At 38.7% G+C, this 20,958-nt stretch overlaps 1 protein-coding gene across 1 annotated transcript; it reads right to left on the bottom strand.

Moving 5' to 3' along the window:
- Positions 1–57: 57 nt before the first annotated feature.
- On the bottom strand, positions 58–20,957 carry LOC110047423 (RNA-binding protein 5-like). Its single transcript, XM_089280865.1, has 28 exons — positions 20,860–20,957; positions 20,459–20,572; positions 19,076–19,634; positions 18,318–18,473; positions 17,204–17,270; positions 16,671–16,744; positions 15,887–15,982; positions 15,634–15,706; positions 14,894–14,935; positions 14,341–14,384; positions 14,031–14,147; positions 13,659–13,771; positions 12,182–12,386; positions 11,734–11,767; positions 10,984–11,007; positions 9,962–10,116; positions 9,451–9,530; positions 8,486–8,559; positions 7,592–7,629; positions 6,706–6,840; positions 5,850–5,994; positions 4,644–4,819; positions 4,251–4,325; positions 3,135–3,238; positions 2,395–2,458; positions 2,138–2,203; positions 721–816; positions 58–467 (listed from the first exon to the last, which is right to left on the bottom strand). Exons 2-28 carry the CDS (start codon positions 20,488–20,490, stop codon positions 441–443), a joined length of 2,871 nt encoding a protein of 956 aa, XP_089136991.1. The 5' UTR covers positions 20,491–20,572; positions 20,860–20,957; the 3' UTR covers positions 58–440.
- Position 20,958: the final 1 nt, after the last annotated feature.

Genomic DNA, 20,958 nt, shown 5'->3' with positions numbered 1-20,958 from the left:
CTGGTAACCAAATAAGATTTATTTTCATTCCTGCTTCAAAATCAAGGACGACTGAGGCGCTATTTCACTGTTTATTACAATGATTTTATTTTTTTTATCTACAGTGTTCATCCTCATCTACATATCAATGACAAGGGAGCCCAATATTCTCATTCCTTTCAACCAATAACTTACAAAAACGACGAGATAACCAACAACGGCAAATCTTGTAGGCTTGCCCATTCGGCCATATTGTAAGCGAAGAAAGTGAGCGAACAAAGATTTCGTTTCTCATGAGCGCGACTGCTCAAACTATCTGTGGAAATTCTGAATTTCTCCAGGTTCTTCGTCGAAGTTTTTAACGCGGCGACCCGACTCTCTGTTTTCTCGAGTTCAACTTCTGGAGGACACTCCTGGGACAACTTTGGCCCACTTGATAGCTGGGAATCCACATACATCTGTTAAGAATCGTTAAAGCGTGATCGTGCCTGTAAAGGAAAGAAAGACAATGTCTTAGAATCACTGAAGTAAAAAGGAAAACCAGAAGTCTAATTAAAATAAACTCCAATCAATCTAAAAGTTGCTTCACCCTTCTCTCTTTTTTTGTGCATGTCTCTGCATCATTAACATTGTTACTGTGTCAAAATTGTAGTGAGATACCACTGAATTCTCACAAGCAGCATCAGAAGAAACGTAGACAATAATATTTTCAGCTAAAGTATAGAGTACAATTGCACACACCAGTTTTTTGAGTTTGTCCCGATAAGAATCCGAAGAGGACGCGCCATAACTGCTTCCTTTCAACCCAAGACCGGCATTCTGACTCCGCATTTTTGCCTAAAAACGAATAAAATAATGGTTATTAAACCTTTGCCCGTACCAGAAAGGTCAGTCTACTAAGAAACGTGGCCAGGCCGGGTTTAAACATCCGCAGGGCTATTGTTTTATGTTCATAGGCCAGCTTAGTGCTTGGTGACTCAGCAAATAATGATTAGAGCATATTTAGTCTAGGGTGAGCCTCAATTTTTATTTATATCTAGCCTGCGTAGCAAGCGTTTCCGTGGGGTTTGGAAGCAAAGATTCGGTGTTTTGTCTGCGCGGAAAATGGGGCGAGAGCCAAAAAAAAAAAAAGAAAGAGGGGGTTGGGAGAGGGGAAGGAAGGAAACCTTCTTCCTTCCCCCCCCCCCTCCCCCCTCTTTTACTCGCTCCATTTTTCGCGCTGTAAGTTTTTGCTCCCGAACCCCACAGAAACGCTTGCTACGCAGGCTAATTTATTTCAATCTTAGAGCTCATTCAGGTTTTCCGTCTATCTTTTCAGGTCTACAATGTTAACGTGATCCTATCTCAAAATCCACAAAACGTTAGCGATGAAAACAATTTTTATACATAAGAAATCAAATAATTAGCCACTTTAGTAACGAGAAGAAATCTGGGGCGAGTCTCATCTCCTAGTCCAACCTCGTTCCGAGGGTCTCTTATCTTCCCGTTCTAAAGGAAGATGAGAGACCCTGGGAACGAGGTTGCTCACAGTCCCTTGTGGGACCGTTAACGATCCCACAAGTAACTGCCAGATGAAACTCGTCCCAGATTTCTTCGCGTTCCTAAAGTGACGAAGGGTAGTAAAAAGCTACACTCATGATAACTTTTTAAAACTGGATTAGTGTTAATCGGTTTTCCAACAACTCGGCCCTTGGGGGTCTAAATGGACATTCGTTAATTTGCCCATGATGACATATTAACTTTCAGAGAACTAACGAGCGCTACGTTATCCACTGGAAAATAAGACGGACTTAGAGTTGGTGGAAAAACTACAATAGACGAGAATTATACATACACAACAGATTAATTGAGTGAGTTAACGAGTGAGTACGTCTTGGTCTGGTGTATCTTCAAATTCTCACTCAGACTGACAGAAGTAATACAAACTGCGAGCAGTCTCTCTTTTGCCCGAAAATCCACGAAGGGAAGAACGGAAACGAACAAACAGAAGAGAACGGCAAGTAGCGCGGGCGTCGGAAAGGAGAATGTTTTCCGACGCTCGCTCGCGTTTTCCGCTACTCGCCTCTCGACGTCTCTGTTCGTTTCCGTTCTGTCCCGCAGATTTTCGAGCAAAGAAGTCAGTCTAGAAGCCAAAAAAAATCTAACTTATGTGACATACCTCAATGGGGTTAACGATACCTTGACCTTCCTTCCCCAGACCACTCCCCTCAGTCCAGCCCATGGCCTAATGTTACAACAACAAAAAATGAACGTGGTTTGATTGCTACAAACATGATGAATAAAATAATTAAATAACAGCTCCTTCAAGAAAAACACTTATTGTAGAACATTTTTTCAACTCTACTTGTATCATCGAGTGCTGAATAAATATTCCTCATCATTTTTCTCAAGTGAACATGTATATTTTCAGGATACCTTCAACATTTGATTGCCGATATTCTCTCCACCAATCCGCTCGGCGGGAGGCTGTTCATAAGTTCTGTAAACAAATCAGCTTAGTTTAGTACCTAAAACACAGAATGCAGTTGCATTTTCTGTGCAACTGCGCTCTCGAAACTGAGAGGAACGCGCGCGCTGTACAAACAGACGACCAAGACCCAAACTGTCAAAAAGAATCGTTGTGTGAAGCTTAGAGGCGCGAGTCCACAACTTCCCTCGATCCTACCCATGCATTCACAAGAAGGCTTTGTAACTCCACATCAACAATAAAGTACTATATATTTACGACTCTGTTCTACTAAATCACAGGAAACTCCAGCAACTTATTTTTCCGTGCCTCCAACTTGATCCGTTGTCCAACCAGCCAGGTGATATCGAAAATGTTCCAAAACTGATCTAAACCTCCAATTTCCGCCTTGTAATGCGATGTTGGTACAGTATAAATTGAAAGGAAATTTCCTCACTCAAAGTTGTTGTTGTTTTTTTCCAAAAGATAGAAAAATAAATAAATAAATAAATAAATAAATACCACCACCATAGAGCAAAAGCCAACATGGACTTTTTTTGTTATATCCACAAAATTCCCTGGGTTTGGGTAATCGCTAGATTGTCTCGCAACCCCTCCCGATGATGGCCGTCAGTCTATCGTGTTTATGTTTGTACACGGTTCCCATTTCGTATTTCGGCAAACAACAACAAACCATTTTTCTCCTTACATGCTTCCTCCACCACCTCTTCGTCTTGACGGTACCTTAACTTTCTGAGCTTCTGGCTGGCCGTATTTTTCTCTTCTCTCCTTTGCTCTGTCACGGTACTTGTTCTGTTAATAACGAAACAATAATTAAACACGTGATGCGTGACACAGAAACTTTTGAATTCAAGTGACGTAAGATAATCCCTAATGTTACGAGCGAAAACGAACCATTCTACGAGTCGTTTTTCATCCTGACTTAACCATAACTTTTTGTCTCTTCAATTTGCTGCATTTCATTTATACACCCTATTATTTTGTACATTCTTTCACGATATCATGTCAAAGTTTTACTTTCCTATAAGTCACTGCCCTCTACATTCTTTATTTTGTTGCTTCCCAATAAATTTGTTATTGTCGTGGTTGTGTTGGCTTCTTAAGGGATGAGGTACTGTGGCAGAGTGGTACAGGGGGCACCGGTGTAATTGGGGGGGGGGGGGGGAGGGTTCAAGGCCTCCGCCCTGCCACTAGCTAGATTTGCGGATCAAGGCTGTACCAAGAGGCTGACATCGGGTCTACCCGAAGTCAACCTCTTGGTGCAGTCTTGGTTTCGTTTTGAAAATAGACAACCCAGGGAATGGCTAATACGCCAGACCGGATTATTTTCCATGTTTTACGTAGTATAACAAACACGAAAGACCGTGTTTGCTAACATTTCTAAACACCGAGAAGAGAATTGAAAATACGACGCGCAGCTGAGCATGTTTGATGAACTTCGAGGTGTTTGGCAATGTGATCATAACCTCTCTATCGAAACTAAAACTAAGGAGAAAACGGAGAAATAAAATCACACACCTATACTAATTGAGATCAGATTTTCAAACACCGTCACAGTTATGGTGTCCTGTGTTTAAACTCGATGAATTATTTAAAACGAGATAAAAGAATTATTTGCAACAACTACTTCGTCTGAGGAATGTCTGAAAATTAAGCTATGTGTAGCTAGCTCCTTACAGCTCGAAGCTAGGTGCCGACTTATAAAATCACACATATTCTCTCCTATTATCGATCCTTGTGTTGAAGTCTCCCTTGCTTGGCTAAACACGTACAGCATGCGTATCACCAGACTGAGTTCACATACCTCTCGTTCTTGTCTCTCGTAAGCTTCAAGCTGCTCATCAGTCATTCCCATCTTTTTATGAATCTCTAAATTTTGCTGCAGAGTAAAATCAGATCTGATCAAGAACAAACTTTCACAAACAAGGTCTCGATAAAGGGTCACTTCTGTATCAAAACGGGAGGATTTTAAAGCGTGTAACGGACGTGTAACGGACGGGAAATGTTCGTGGAAAGATATTCTCATTTGGCGATGCGGGGCGGTTCGAGTTTTCACGGACTTCACACCTCCAAGAAAGACGACGACCTTTCCGTATGGAAGTTCTCGCCCGGGACTTTTCCATACAACATTGTCAGCCAAGAAGCCTGTAAATAACAAAACACTGTCACTCGGCTTTCAAGGTGCCCTCATTATTACCTTGTGAAGGTCGGAAATTTTCTGATGTCTTTCCAGAGCTTCTTTGTTTGGAAACTGTCGTTTGCACAACAAGCAAGCCATGATACTCAAGTCGGTAAACTTGTCGTTGATGTCTTCTTCCGGATCAGAATCGTCTTCTCCGTATTCTGCAGCAACTATGCCACTTTTAACCGTTTCTGAGATTAAACACAAACACATTAACCATTTGAATACCAAACTTTGTTTGTTGCCCCTTTCCTTTCTGTTTTTGTCGGCCCTTTTACACTGGCTACCTTTTGCGTTGCATGTTCTTTCTGGCTGCCGCGAAAAGTTGGATGTTAATTACGGGCGAAGCCTAGAAATGGACCTTGATCAATCATAGGCGTTGTGGACCATTTTACCACCGTTTTTGCACCAAAACTGATAACGTTGTTTTTCGATTTGCGACGTCGGAATGTCGTCGAGATCTAAACCTGACCATTGTACGGAAAGGTCTAGCCTAGCACTACTATCTGCTTATCAAGAATATCTGATGACATTTAAATTGATGACGTCACAAGAGGTACAAAGAGCACGACCATCAATTACGCATACATGCGTACTTGGGGCTCAAAGGGTTAACTATTTGAAACCAAACCTACTGAGCAACAAAAAACCTCCCGAGTGGCCATGCGTTCCTTGCGCGCGTGTTTCCCGCCAAAATGTTCCTCCCCCTTCAAGGCTTGTAGGAGCCACGTCATGGTTTATGTTTCTTCAAAAGTTAAACCTAAATTTTCAAAATCGTCGTTCGTAATCCGTGTTAATGTTCTCCATCCTTAACCATCCTTGTTTTGTTATGGTTTATTACTATCTCTTTGGTGTTTTTCTATCTCAGTAAACTACTATTTTCAGGTTTCTTTCAATTTAAAGGTAATTTTGTACATGGCCAAAATAATTTCAAATACGGTGAGTGAACTCTTTAGGGATCAGACAGTCACTGACAGAGATAACCTTCGTAGGCCGCATATGCATAGAGAATTGAATAACTGTTACCCACATAGTTTATCGGTTTGTGATTTGGTTTGCCTCTGCACATTTTATGCATAACGTTTTCTTTCAAAAGTCTTTCACATTCTTGTTTCAAACTCTCCCAAACTTCGAGATACGAAAGCCGAAAGTAACATAGGCCTTTTGTTTGTTTGCGTTTGACCTTTGAACTCACTCCCAAGATAAACAAACAAGCTCTACCTGTTTTACTTGTTTCCTTGGTCATGGTCAAGGCTGCAAGTGGACTGGACGCCGCTACATCATCCCTGACTTCTGCTGCCATACCAGCTGCGATGCTCTTGGCAATATTCAGTGATGAGGAAAGTTTAGGAGGGACTCCAAAGGGCTGCAATTAACACATATAATGCTGACTTACTAAACAGTAACACCACATGCTCACCATTCTTCTGTATTCTTTTATAATTAATGTCCTTGTTGCTATAGCACGCATCTAAGCATACCATTATTACATAAATTTATCATATTTCACAGTTACATAAAGTGACCACGCATGCCGCAAAACTGTAGGACTACAAAGATTTCAAGATGGTTTCTTTTTCTTCACTTAACCCGGAACTATACCACAACCACCCAGTGGCGGATTCAGACCTTAAGCTAAAGGGGGTGCGCGGTTTTCTTTGCTTGCCCTGCCGGCTTTTCTTCCTTCTGCAATTTTTTTTTACCCAAAATAAGGGAGGAGGTCCCCCCCGGGCCCCTCCCCTAGATCCGCTACTGTCACCTGGCACAGTATTACCAGACCCGTTGTTGGGAAGCTTCACTAAGGGCCAACAGAAAAGATTGGTACATGTTCGGGATGGAAAATCCTGTCCCTTGTCGAGAGATTATCGCTATGCCGTTGGAGGAAGTTTGAATTTATTATAATCAAAGTCATTATTTATCTCTCTTTTTTCTGTGTGTTAGTCACTGATGAATCCAAAAGTACTGAAACGTGGGAGGGTGTGTGTGTATATTGCTAATATTTTTTTTATTTTTGAAAAGGGCAGAGGGCAGGGAGGGAAGGAAGGACCTTCCTGTAGATCTGCCATCGTTATCTTACCACTTTAAACACTTCGTCTGAAGCAGATTTGGTTTCGTCTGTTTTCGTTGCAGCAGCAATTCCTTTCTTGTTATCCTCAAGTTGTGTCTTCGCAGCATTCACAGACTTCGCCCACCTTTCCATGTCCTTTGCAATCTAAAAAAATATAACATACATCACCAATATCCTTTATAAATTCCTCCAGTTCCAAATAACATCCCAACAACATGGAAGAGGCATGTAAGCGTGACAATAAGCCACTCAAGTCAAGAGCAAGATAATTTCACAGCAGAACCAGAGGAAGAAGCGCCATTTTTTGGTTTATCTTTATTGAAGCATTTCAAAATTCACTCCATAGAGAAATCACTTAAGCCTGGTTCACAATTGCCCCATGACATGACGACATTAACATAATTGCATAAGAAGGATGTTATGTATATATATTTGCAGTGTGAACATGTTGACATAATCGCATATCAGCAACATAATAGCCAAGTTCTAATTTGTCCAGTACAACTAGTTTCAGACAAGTCGCTGTTTTCGTACAAGACTCCACAAACGCCTTACTTATCTAGTGTGAAAGTGGGACGGATCCAACTCCAGGCATGCAAGTGGTTTCTTGTTACCCATCTAGTTAAATCTGTCTTATGTGTAGGATATCACAAGTAGATGGATAAAATCAGTCAAGGTATCTGTCAAAAGCTGTAACTCCCACTTTCACATAACCAGTTTGGGACTCTCAGCTTGTAACAGGAACACCAGAATACGTCATTTTGTATCTTCCATACGAACTTAGATCATAGAACAGACTAGCTTTCACGATGGACAAGTTCTCCATTGTGTCATAAGTGCTGTATCTACATGTAGTGTAAAAGAGCCAATAAATTATAAATAAAAAGTAGCATACCTTTTTCGCTTGCAATGACTTGGCCTTCTTTTGTTTTTCTGCAATAACAACAGTGACCAGAATTAAATTTCTCCTTACTGTTTTATATCTTTTGCATAATTTTCTTCAGGAGACTTTGGGGAACACAAAACCCTGGCACCAGTAATTTGCATTTTAGTTTGAAATTGAGGAGGTTTGAAACAAATGGGTCAGTATTAAATATGAATATAACAATTAACTACACAATTTACATGTTGGAAGGGCCAGATGGCAGGACCACTGTGATAAAAAGATCAAACTGTAGCAGTCCAGCTTTGTTCTAACACGGTCTAATGTCACCTGATGATGTTATCCTTTCACCTCTACAAATAGCTCAAATAAATGGGGTTGATTTTCAGCCAAGGGAAACAAAATCAGTTGGAAATGGCAGGAAGTTTGAATTAACCAAGTTGAAAACAATTGATAGTTACAAATGACTGAATGAAAAGGAAAAAAAACAAAACAAAACAAACAAAACAAAACAAACAAAGGAATAATCCAAGGGAAATGGGTTTGAGTTGAAAATTGTGAGGAGTTCAAAATAATCGTGCTCAAATTTGCAGGTCCAGCTGTATTTTACTTTAGCATTTCACATTCTGTTTTGAAAACAGAATGTAACAGAATTTAATAGAGAGTAATGCTTGTAACTTATAATGTAACTATGAGTACAAGTTAAAAAAAGTTGACAACACTTCTGAACTTTCCAAAGCCAGATAAATAAATTCAAGTGATTTTTGATAGATTTATGATTTCAAGAACATTTCTAGTATTCTTTCAAAAACTCAGTCACTTGTCAACACTGTTAACAAGTGATGCGTCAGCAGTGATGGAGGGTTTGGACATTTGGTGAAATGACTATAACAAAAATAAAACTACCTTTGGCTGTTGTCGCTTCACTGTTTGCAGTATTTTCTGTGGTTGCTGAACTAGAGGCAGATACAGCAATACTCCTTAAAAAGAGAAAAGAAAATCTTATTCCACATTGGATTTGGTTGGCCAAAATAACATCTAACAAACTGCAAAACACTTTTCCTTTGGTATGACTTCATTGGGTACATGTCTTAGCTGTTTGCCATCAAGCATTGAAGGCCATCCCAAAATTCAAGAAAATTCCCCAATTATTTCAATGTTCTAAATATTTCAGTATTGTTTGATGGTCCAGAAACAGCAATTATCATTGAAAGAGTTCTCAACCCCCACATCACTGGGTGGAACACGGTGTCCAAAGAAAAGGGTCTGGAATGAAGCGTAATAATATTATTATTTCAAGTGAGACAAGGAGAGATGCTAAATATCATTCTTGATGACATGATGACTTGCAAGACTAGTGTATTATGAACTATACTATCCAGTTCCTATGCTGAGTTCCCACACCTCAAAATAAGCACCACCCCCCGCCCCCCACCCCCCACCCAATATTGGACCAGCTACATGTATTCTATGTAAAAGTGAGTACCGGTAATGCATAAAATGTCAAAGATAGAGGCTAGGTAATTGTTTTTCAATGGCCAAAGCTTGTTTTTGATCAAGTTTTGGTCAAACAAGGTTAAACTTGGTCAATTTTACTCTGTAATTTGGAAAAATTCACTTTGATATACAGTCGATGAACAAATTTCCAGAGTTTCTAAGAGAAATATGTGGCTTAAAATTCAGAATTAAAGTTCACTTTCTTTACTTTTCACAAACGAAGATCAAAAAGAGACACAAAATTAATTTCAAGTTTGAGATCATTGGCAATCCTGCATTATATTGGATGCAATGATGAAAAATTGTGATCTATCTGATTAGCTATTAACAGTATTGGCATTTATGAAGAAATTGTATATCAGTGGTTAACCTACCCATCAGCTGCTACTGGTACATACTGCTGTGTATCAGCATTCCAATAAAGATACTGGCCTGTTGCACTGTTGTAATAATACTGCAAGAACAGAGCAAGTCAAAACAAGTTTCTAACATAAGGTAATGATCTGGCTTCAACTGGCAAAAAAGGTGTGGAGTAAAACATGTTTTAAACTCCTCAAAATGGAAAGGAAAAAAAAAAATCTGCCACAGTGGACATGAAGAAGGAGAAAAAAAATCACTTGTACAGCATGCTTGTAATGCTAGTTTCCAGCTTAGCTGTTAATGGCCCTATTTTTGCGTGTTGTTTGTGTGTGAGCCTGAATAAATCAGAAGTAAAAATTGCAATGTTGTAATACCCCTCGATAAGCCTAGAGGTGCTTTTGGTGAAAACAATGACAAATATGTTTATAGTAAATAAAAAAGGAAATAATGATAAAATTTGTACTAAATTTCACATGCCAGTTATGTAATAAGCAGTAGAGTTGATTTAACAAAAAGCAAGATTACCTGAGTATTTGCATCGTAATACAACCCAGTAGTTGAGTCATAGTAATAACCTGTTGTAGGATCATACACGTAGTTTGCAAAGGACTGGGGCTGTTGTGCTTGAGTCAAACCTTGCTGTGTTTGTGAGGGCTGTTGCTGAAACTGTACGGTGCCAGCTAAAAAGATTGAAAAAGAATCCATGAATCATCCATGCCTGCATCAAGGCAGCATCATCACAACAAACATCTACATGAATCTTTGCAGACTCAACACATCTTCTCTCAAAAGACACCTAATGATAATTATTATTTCACCCAAAAATTCTTTCATTGGTAAATTTGCTCCAATCCAGAAAATCAGAGAGGTCAGATGGCTCATCATTACTGGCACTCTGGTTTCTGTTGCATGAAGCAACTACGAGTCTGCTTCTCCCTCGTGATTGGAATGCTGCTGTACTACAGGGACACACATACACTGTAGGACACTTTCCATTTGGCCAAAAATTCTGGAAATTTCAAAACAGGGACAAATGGTATGGGAATTTCCTGGGAAGGTTTCCAGAAAATCCAGAAATTGTGGAATTCTGAAAAGCGAGCCACTCAACTGTAAATTCCAAAAATTCTGGGAGGAAAGTCACATGGCATGAAAATTCCTGGTAAGAAATTTCCAAAAACATTTGGTACACCTTGCACAGTTGTCTTATTTTTTTCAGAAATTGTTGTATAATGCCACGCAATCAAAAATACCACCAAGCCTGTGTTTGAGACTGAAAGACTGTCAAGCAAGTGCTCATCTCCCATTTTATAGCATCAAGTGACTAGAAGTATTTCTACTCCTCCCTGGATGGGATGTTAGTCCAATTAAGAGTTACAAAATAATGTACACCACACTATTTAATTTATGCTACCCATTTAAATACACTTGGGTGGAGAGAGGCACTGTGAGAGTTAAGTGTCTTGTCCAAGAACACAACACCATGCTGACCCCAGCCCAAATCTGGACTACACAGAAATTTCATAATGAACTTCAAAGAAAAAAATTACCTTGGGCTTGTTCAGTTGCACTTCCTGTAACAAATGGAAATAAAGTATTAAATGAAATATAAAATGTCTTTGGAATGTTTTTATATTTCACAATGTCAACATTCAGAATACTTCTCCTTGATACTGTTCCCAATTTCGTAAGACTTATATACTGTCGGTAGCAAAACCCGGGAAATAACATATCTGAGCCAACCAGGGCTTTGTTTGCTCAGAAGCCAATTAAACCAAAACTTCGGATTATAGCTACCATCTGTACTGCTGATATTGACTTGTTTTGTTGCACTTTGAGATTAACAAAATTAACTGCCATTATGGTTGAGAATTATGTAGTCTGGAAAGGAAAATCTAGCGTCTGAATTATCACAGAAAGGAATATTAGTAAAACAGAAATAGAAACTGAATTGCTTTGAAATGAGAGACACCCTTCACAGATTCCACAATGGTCCACAATGCTAAAACAGTGGAAAGCAAGTTAATTTGTGTCAACCAATGCCATGGGGCTGGCATAATAAAGTGCATGAGTCTTCAAAGTAGAATATTTTTAACAGGGTATATCTGCTGTCATGTTCAAGTTTATATCTCAATTAATTTGCAAATTGTTTGGGACTGGAAAAAAAAGTCTGGATAAACTACAGGTCTGGTATTGTTACTGTATTTCCTGGTTTTTCTGTAAATAAGTATCTTTTGACCTACAGGTAAATTCACTTCCTGTCAAAAAATTTAATAGCATAAAAGTTTACTTTCCTATACCTGTGGTAGCCTGGACAGTGGGCTGTTGTTGATACTGGTGAAGGAGAGAAAAAAAAACTTTGTGTAGTAAACAGCAACCTGAAAACTAAAATTGGCAAATAGCAATCTCTTCACAAAAAAGAAAAATCTGATGATTATGAATGCTATTTTTAACAATTTTGGTCAGATCAGGATAGTAATTAATACAAAATTCTCTGGTAACTGATTACAGTACAAGTCTTTCAGTGTTAGCTTTTAGCATGTGCTGTATATGTAATTCAAGACAATGATTATCCCTAATGAGAAGGATTTGCTATTCTAGACAAGCAACTGTATATTTCATTAATGATCTGCTAAACGTTTTTATTTCACTGGCTCCAAAAAAAGCCTTTCCTTGTGTTTGTTTGTTTGTTTTTTTCTTTTTCTGTATTTAGTCACACCAACTACAGAAAAAAAGTGGAGCTGTTACCTGTTGCTGATAGGCTGTGGTTGTCGTGTCATAAGTCTGCTGTTGAGTAGCATAACTCTCCGCTGTTACGGTGCCCATGGAGCCAGCAGCCTGTGCTTGAGCCACGGCATTGGCTGCAGCAGCACTGGAAGAAGCCTGAGGCTGAGATGTGGTGGCTGTCTGTGACCACTGTGCTTGCTCAATGGCAGCTGTTGCTGCTGACGCACTGTTTAAGATCATGCAAAAGACTTGTTATATTGTTAAAATTGGGAGGGGAGATGCCCTGTTGCTGAGTGTGTTGGCTGACAGATGACTTGTAATGGACTATCATCATATACAGGACATCTAGCAATAGGCTCGAATAGGCTCGATTTCCACCGCTTTCTCGAGTCTGGTCTACGTTCCTCCCCAAGAAGAGACGGCTGGACACGTGAACGGCAAAGCATGTCTGTGACGTAAATTCATAATTTAGTTCTTGCGGTGCTTCTGGTGGCCGGAAATGTCATCTGATGACAATCATAGGCAGGCCCACATGATGCCTACGGCTCATAAAATTTGTGGCATTTTCACCACTTCTTCTTTTAATTTTGGCCCTCCAACCTATCTCGTTTCACATTATTGCTGCAGAAGGGCATTACATGCTGTGTTCTAAAGAAGACTACTGTACACATTAATTTGACTGAGTGTTTTGTTTCTTGAGATCGATGTTTGCGTTTATCCCTCTCTTTGTTGACTTTGTTCGTTATCTGACATTCTGGCACATGATTCAATCTAGATTCTAACGCATAAGTCTGTTGATTATTTTGCGTGTTGTATATGCCCCTATGGTTTCGATCAGGCAAGATTTCATCAGTTGACGGTATTTGGTTAAATGTCCCACTAATGCAATCGCACTTCATATTGCACAACTTCTTTGCTACTGCGAGAAAGCTTATTTATGCAGCCTGCTTGATTCAAGCAGGCAAATTTCTTATTGGTTGAAATCAACAATGCCAAGTCCACGAGTCCAGCCATGAGTTCGGGGCAGGAGCGCGGGCTCCTTTCCCGAACAGCAGCTGGTAATTGAGCCTACTACAGTTACTGCTCCATGTAAAACTGAAATAAATATTGCAGGAGTAATTCGAGTCTGCGTTTGAGCCAAGCTGGCACTTATCTCTGGTTTCTGTAGCATGAAATTCACTGGTACCCATTTATACACCTGGGTAGAGTGGAGCACCGAAAGAGTAAGACAACAACAACACAAAATGATGCAACCAGGAAGGCCGGGAAGTTTCTGCCTGTAGGATTCACACTGTAGTGAACTGCCGAACTGTGGTAAGCAACTATGCTACAAAGAGACTTTTGAGTTTTCCATAAGAATCATTAAGTTGCCTAGGGTTTGAACCTGGAATGCATGATCCAGAGTCCAGGATACTGACTATTCAGGCCACTGCATCTTTCCTCCACAATAAGTACCAGCAGTAATTTCTTTACTCAGAACAGACTGTTACTCACTCACCTGGTTTGTTTTGGTGGGTTGTCATGCTTGGCATAAGACGCTGTGACAATTCTGCCATCAATAGCAAAAAATGGATGCATATTGGAGATGATTTCTAACAACTGACTTGCTTCCTGTTAAACAGAGGACACACAATCCTACATTAATCATTAATTGATTGAAAAACGACTTTCTTTTATGAAAAAAAAAAGAAAAAAAGAACTATCAACCATACCTCAGTACAACTACATTTATTTAATATTACTGGTTATACATGGTCACAACATGTACATCACATTTTACTTTAAATAATAATTATTGTACAGATGTATATTTATTATACACGCAGCTTTGATCAAATCACTGAACGAACAAACAGAAACATAAGGTTACCCCAACTGAACCAAGTTCCACAAAACAAAATCCTCTGGATGTGTTAGTCAGTTTATCTCTTATCAGACGAACATCATAAATCGGAAGAGCTGTTATTTCCACAAGGGCTTTTCGTATCTAAAATAACACAAGCAACAATAATACAATATCATCATGAGACCAATCTGACATCCTTTTCTCACTTAAGCTGTCTGCGGATAAACCTCACCCCACTAAAATAATTTACTACAGTCATACATAATAATTGTGTACCTCCTTACATTGTACAATCTTTTCTTATCTTACATGTATTCACTTCTCTTTTACTTACCGCTTCATCATGGGTAATGGTATCCAGACCCTTCAGAATCAATACTAAAACATGAAAAAATTATGTTATTTACATCTTATATTTTTTTATAATTTGATTGTTTAATAAGCCTTAAGATTACTTTATTCACCATTCTTCCATTGTCCATCATTTACTCTGACTCCAATTTTAAATGCACGTTAATTGTCCAAATTTCTTTTAACCTTCTATCTTTAAACAAAATCTACAATGTACTGTACATGCATGATTAATATACAACTACAAAATATTATATATCAAACTATAAACTCAGCTAACTTACAAGAGTTAGCTGAAACTATATCTTAATAACTGGAATACTTTATTTTGCCAGTTGTGTGTATGTTTTGATCTCATTGTTGGGACCAAGTTAAAGTTAGATGGAAATTACAGATCTGATGTATAAGTCATGGTACAAATTTTAGCCACTGGAATTAAAGTAATGACTTCCAAAAGTAGTAACTAATCATCAAAAAGTAGCATAAATAAGGGTAGTGTATGTGAATCCAACAGAAACAAAGCCAGGATGCATTACCTTTACAAGGGTTATTTGAAACCTCTTTATCCTCTCCTCCATCTAAACACAAGCAGGTCAAGTTAAATTAAAGTAAGACCACATAACACGTCATTGCGCAAAAATGTTGATTAGCTATAGCTGTAAACTTGTACAATGTTACCAATAATTGTTTTGTCATGACATGGAGAAGTGCCCAATGGTAAATACAGGTAAAGACTTTGAGAAGGTGAGGCTGGTAAATTCTCTGGGGGCTTGACCCTTTCTAAGCTTTGCAAGAGAAATCAAGGAGGCACAGCTAAAATTTTAAGATAGGACAGCTCAAGAAATTTGGCTTAAATCCAAGACATATACATTTAAGACCATCATGAATCAAAATAGGTTACTACTAGGTCATTTTATTGATCAAGCACGAGGGTCACAATGGGAGAATATCAGCGCAAGGTCGTGAAAGTATACTAAATTAATGGTGTACAGTAAGTTCTGTATGGACAGGTCTGAGGGCAATATTCTTCCTATTTAAGTCCAAGGAAAGCAAGCTTAATTTGTTAACAAGAGATATGTTATACATTGTGCAACCTCAATAGTGAAACATAGTCTAAAAAAATTGATAAAATACCTCGTTCAGCACTTATTCTAACATTGCATGTACATGTATGCTGTCAGAAACCTCACTTTATGTGTCTCTTATTGAATTGTATCATATGTGTACAAGGATAACAATTACAAAGCAATCAATTAAATTAAAACCTTTCACTGACCTGCAGTTTCCTTTGGTGCTCCACACTTGAAGCAAGAAAGGCGCCTCTTGGAAGAAAAGTTTTGGCCCCCACACTGAAACATTATTAATTTTATGAGTGTATGCAGTAAAACAGCAAATCAATGAACAAGCATATATGTGTATATAATATTACAAACTGTAAGCCATAATCCCAAACAGAAGAAGCAAAACTGCAAAAAACTTTTTTTTTTTCATGTACATGAAACAATCATCCTGGTAGTATTTGATCTCACCTTACTGCAAGTCCAGTCCTTATCTATTAGATTTGAAGTATTTTTTGGTCGGCTGTAATCAGCACAGACTCTGTGTCCACGCACATGATAACGACCCTAAAAATGTAAAAAATGTATTATCACAATTAGGTTTTTGTGTAATTTCTTAATTTCTAACTTTTTAACCAAGCCTAAAGGGAAATGTTGGACCTCAATGTGTGTAGTTAATACTGCAAAGACCTACAGTGTGGTGCAGATATTCTTACAGTAAAGCCCATGCATACTTGGTTAATAAGATATACAGTGAAACCTGTACTAAGCAGACACCCTATTACATGTATGTGGACACTAGCTTGAGTCCCTAAATTTTCTTCCCACATTTAAAGTGAAATAAACCTGCATTAAGCTGACACCTCTGTTAAGCTGACTTGGACACCAATATTGAGCCATTTTATTGCACAAAACCTGCAATAAGCGGACACTTCAAGAGCTTTATACTTCTGAAAGCTCAGCTCAGACTCCTTTATCCTTGTTTAACAAAGTTGTTTTAAAGCTTAAGTACATGTAGATTATTCCAGATTGATGCATTGACTGACTGGATGTTGAGCAATGAGGAATCTCTGGTCTTACACTGTGTTCAAAGGGGTTAATAATTAACTATTGAATTGCACAATATATTAGAACCTGTTTAGAGCAGACATTCTGTATTAACTGGACACTAGTGAGTGTCCCAAGGGTTTTCATTTAATACAGGTTTCACCGTACAAGAGTTGCTCCTGCAAAATTAAAAACAAACTATGCATACCCTATGATGTTCCATCCAGTCTTGTGCATTGGAAACACTCTTAAATTCTAAGAAGCCAAATCCTCTGGAAACACCTAGAGGGTATACAAGAGTCACGTAAAAGATGATACTGATATAAACTTGTTGATAAGTCTATCCAAGCTGGCATTTTGATGCTATTCATCCCTGATGGGATATACAAACAATAGCCTCAATTTGGCTTGAAAATTAAAATATGCTGGGATATTTGTCTGCGGACAGTATCTGTTCCGAGAAGTGAACAGTTTTCCAAAAACTGTGAGCTTCGAGGAACAGATAATGTCCAAGGACAAATATTTGAGGATATTTTTGCCCAAAATGGAGGCTATTGTGTTTATTATCCTTCAAACATTCCTCACAACACGCACAGTTTTGAAAATTGGGGAATATCCAAGGACATTCCCTGGTTTTAGGTGGGGAATATTTGGTCATGTGATGCGTTTAGGCCAATCGCGTGCGAGTGAAAATATTTGGATTATGAAATAAATTATTTCAAATAATGATAGACTATTTACCAGTTCTATGGCGGACAATTCTGAGATCCAAAAAGTCTGTACCATCTTTCTGCAGTTCTTCAATCATCTATTAGCAAGAAACAAATATCGCAAGCTTGAGCATTTGCAAGAGAAACTATCGACCACTAATGAAGGGGTATTACTGTTAATTAAAGGGGTTTGTAAATTATTCCAACACATACCGTCCATTTATAATTTCAGTTTATCCTGAGCAGCAATCAAGGAGGATACGAATAACACAAGGAGTTTACTTCTGTCACACATTTATCCTCAGTTCTTCCACTAATCAAGACATGTCAAAGATTTTGACTTACTACTAGCGATTAATCTCAGCAAGACTCCAGTGCTGCTCATTATTATACACTGAAGTCACTATCTCTTTTTTGATTGGTCGAAAGCATACAGTGAATTTGCAAAATCAGCGCCTGTGACGTCATCTAGCTCCAGATTCTACAATAATCATGTCAAGGACACTCAAGGTCACGGTAATCATGCCATGTATGACTGCCGTGCATGATTTCTAAGGGTAATCATGTCAAGTTTGCTTGCTTTGTGTTGCTTGCTGTCAGTGAAGAAACAAAAACATGACTTCCATTTTTTTTGTTCAATGTATAATATTAAAACAATATTATTAGATTTGGTTTTTGTGACATCCAGAATAATCAAGGTTTCTGTAACCTTGATAACCCCTACCTCGACCTCGATTATTCTGGATATCACAGAAACCTCATCCAATAATATCATTGTTTATCTAAAATCAGCCAATCAGAACACAATCTGTCATTTAATAAAATAATCTCTCATTAACCAAGATTGCTACTTAGGGACCATGCACGCTGGGAAAATATGGATGCATGGACCTAATGGCTGTGCTTGATCCATACTGTCAAGACCTCAGGTTGATATTCTGTCAATACAAATTTTTATATGCAAGTATCAACAAATTTGACACACTACACTGTAAATGTATTTGGCTCTCCGTAAAGTCACACAATTATAAAATTTCTTCTCAATCAACGAAATCCCAAACATATCTTGAAAAAAAAACAGAGCAAGCACATGAACATGTACATGTAATAAATATTACTATAATTAGTCAACACAACCAACTCACATCCTCCTCTTTGAAATCCTTATCAAGACCGTGCAGGATAACCACATTAGTGGGCTCTTCTTGTCGACTGTCTTGCCACTTTCTGTCATCATCTCGGTATCTGCTACGAGATGGCTCCCTGTCATCCCAGTCCCTGTCTCGATCACTGCGATCATGCTGTTTATGAATGACAATGATTATTTAGCCGTGTTTGAAAAAAAGAAAAAGTACTGCCCATGGTGTGAAAGAATTCCTCTTGTTTATCCCTTGCTTTCAGTTGCTGAGTACTTCCATTGATTCATTTAGTGCCATGACCATGAATATTGAAGAATCTTGAAATGACTGTAAGTGCACAACCAATTTGAAGAAACAATAACCGAGCATTCTGTAGTCATACACTTACTTTGAGACATGCATGTACAGAATGTACATCTCTGTCAGTGTTATGCAAAAGAATATTCTGAAGTACTCTTCATAAATTTCTGTTTTGTACTTACAAGTGTATTCAGAAATCCAAAAAATGATGGTTTCAGTATTATTGTTGAATGAGATATGTAGCTACTTCTCAGCAATTTTTTCCAGTACCATTATTATCAATTAAATGATATCAAAAAGTTTTAGTTAAAGCTGTAGCCATTTTACATGTACAGTAGTTTAAATTCTGAAACACTGCTATACATTGTATCAAAAGCTGTAGCAAAAAGAACTAATAAAAACAGATGAACATCTATTTCTATCATTTAAAATCATGCAACAAAAACAAGGAACATGTGTACAACTTCATCACTGTAATAGTCCTCAGGGTCGCTCCTCTGCCGACTCCACTCTCTGCCATATCCTGCCCTGTCTTTATTGTCGTAGTCCCAGTCACGATCTCTATCATAAGCCCTGTCACGATCTCGATCTCTGTCATAGTCTCGATCTCGAGATCTTCCATAGTCTCTATCACCATTATAATTTCGATTCCGATCCTGCCGATCACGATCGTAACGGTCTCTGTCCCGATCTAGGCTATCACGGCTGTCACGTTCATAGCGATCCCTGTCCCGTGACCTGTATCCATCCCTGTCATGATCTCTGTCACCCCTGTCTTTATCACGATCATTCTCACGAACCCTCTCCTTGTAATAATCTCTATCACGACCAAAAGGATCAGGTGCATCACGACGCTTTAAATCTGGACTTCGGCGTCGTTCATCTCTGTCTGATCTACCATCCCTAAAACGGCTCAGCTCACGACCAATGTTACGTTCAAGATCGCGGTCTCTTGTATCCAGCTCTCGGTCACTGCCTCTGTAGTTTGAACTTCGCCTCAGATCACTGGGGTCGTCTGTTATCCTACATCAGTATTTCAAACCAAGGATGGAAGGAGTGAGTATCAGTTGACAAATTAAAAAAATATTGACCTTACTCACCTCACGAATATCAAAATACTGATGTTTTGACCTTTTCAACACCTACGTGTACTTGAATGAGCCGATGCACGTTACCGGAATGTTCTAACAATTTCTTCACCAAAAGATGCTGTAAGCCACATAACCAAATCTTGTGAACATGTTGCAGACTTTTGGGGTTTGCCCAAACCCAAAGTGTAGAGGCAAAAAATGCAAAATCCTCAAAGACCGGATTTTTGTTAATATGTGCAGGATCACTGATATTAAAACAACAACAGAGATGATGGAGTATTTATTTTACGATAATTGCAGAAATTCTTGAGCACTCATTGGCTAATTTTCATTGTCAACATGCGGACAGACACATGGATTTATAATCTATGCAATGTGTCAACCAGCAAGAGCAGACAACTTGACAATTTGTCATCATAAAAAACAAACTGACCTCAGTTTTTCGGTTGTCTTTCCTATTATTGACTATGAATTTCGTCATAACATTGTCAAAGTAGTCTGTGGATCCACTTGGCTATCACCTTGTGGATCCACAACTACTTTGACAATGTTATGACGAAATTCATGATCAATAATGGGACAGACGCATGAAGAACTGACGTCAATTTGTTAAATCGATCATACTCACTTCAATCGGCATAATTATTATATCAACGAGTCTAATTATGCAAAATACTCAGAATACTTTACTGTAGCAATAATACAAAACTCCTACTTTTAACAACATTCAATTAAGGTAGACATGAAGTTCAGAACCTTTCAGCGGTGTCTTGCCGCCTATTGTCCATTTTGCTAGCCTCTGATCAAGGAAAACGTACAACTGGAGACGAAGCGACCTACAATTCTTGAAAACTTTGAAGCACTAGCGACCTGCAAATTGAGGATAAATGTTCAGTAAAGCGATCTAGCGAGTAAACAGCAGCCTTCATACACGGTTCGGAGAGGACATCACTTGTTTACGTGTGGAAACGGGCGTGATTTCGACGAAAAAAGGAGGCGCGGAGCAAAAGATGACCTAAATCCAAACATGGCGGCTGGTCCCTGGAGCAAGCGTGACCTTTCCTGAGCCAATCGCTAATCACTGCGAGTAAGCAACCTGTGGATAAAGAGTAAGCTAAAGGATTCCCTTGCATCTCTCTCTACTACACAATACAAACCTTTCATATATATGCAAAACTTGACTAAATTCAACGCACAGCTCATTCTTCTACAGCATGTGCAGGTTGTTTTCCACCCTCATCCAATGGAAAGGAGTG

Source organism: Orbicella faveolata, unplaced genomic scaffold (genome assembly GCF_042242905.1).
Source record: "Orbicella faveolata isolate gen_17 unplaced genomic scaffold, um_ofav_v1 contig_48, whole genome shotgun sequence".
NCBI lineage: Eukaryota > Metazoa > Cnidaria > Anthozoa > Scleractinia > Merulinidae > Orbicella > Orbicella faveolata.
The sequence above is the reverse complement of the archived record's forward strand: the minus strand, read 5'-3'. Positions and strand labels throughout refer to the sequence as shown.

What these genes read in the sequence shown, in the direction of transcription:
- LOC110047423 (XM_089280865.1), bottom strand. Translation starts at nt 20,490, where the DNA reads ATGGACAATAGGCGGCAAGACACCGCTGAAAG. An exon ending in TTCAAATAACCCTTGTAAAG is followed by an intron (nt 14,385 to 14,893) that starts GTAATGCATCCT and finishes TTCATGTTTTAG; the next exon opens with TATTGATTCTGAAGGGTCTG. An exon ending in CACTGTCCAGGCTACCACAG is followed by an intron (nt 11,008 to 11,733) that starts GTATAGGAAAGT and finishes CATTTGTTACAG; the next exon opens with GAAGTGCAACTGAACAAGCC.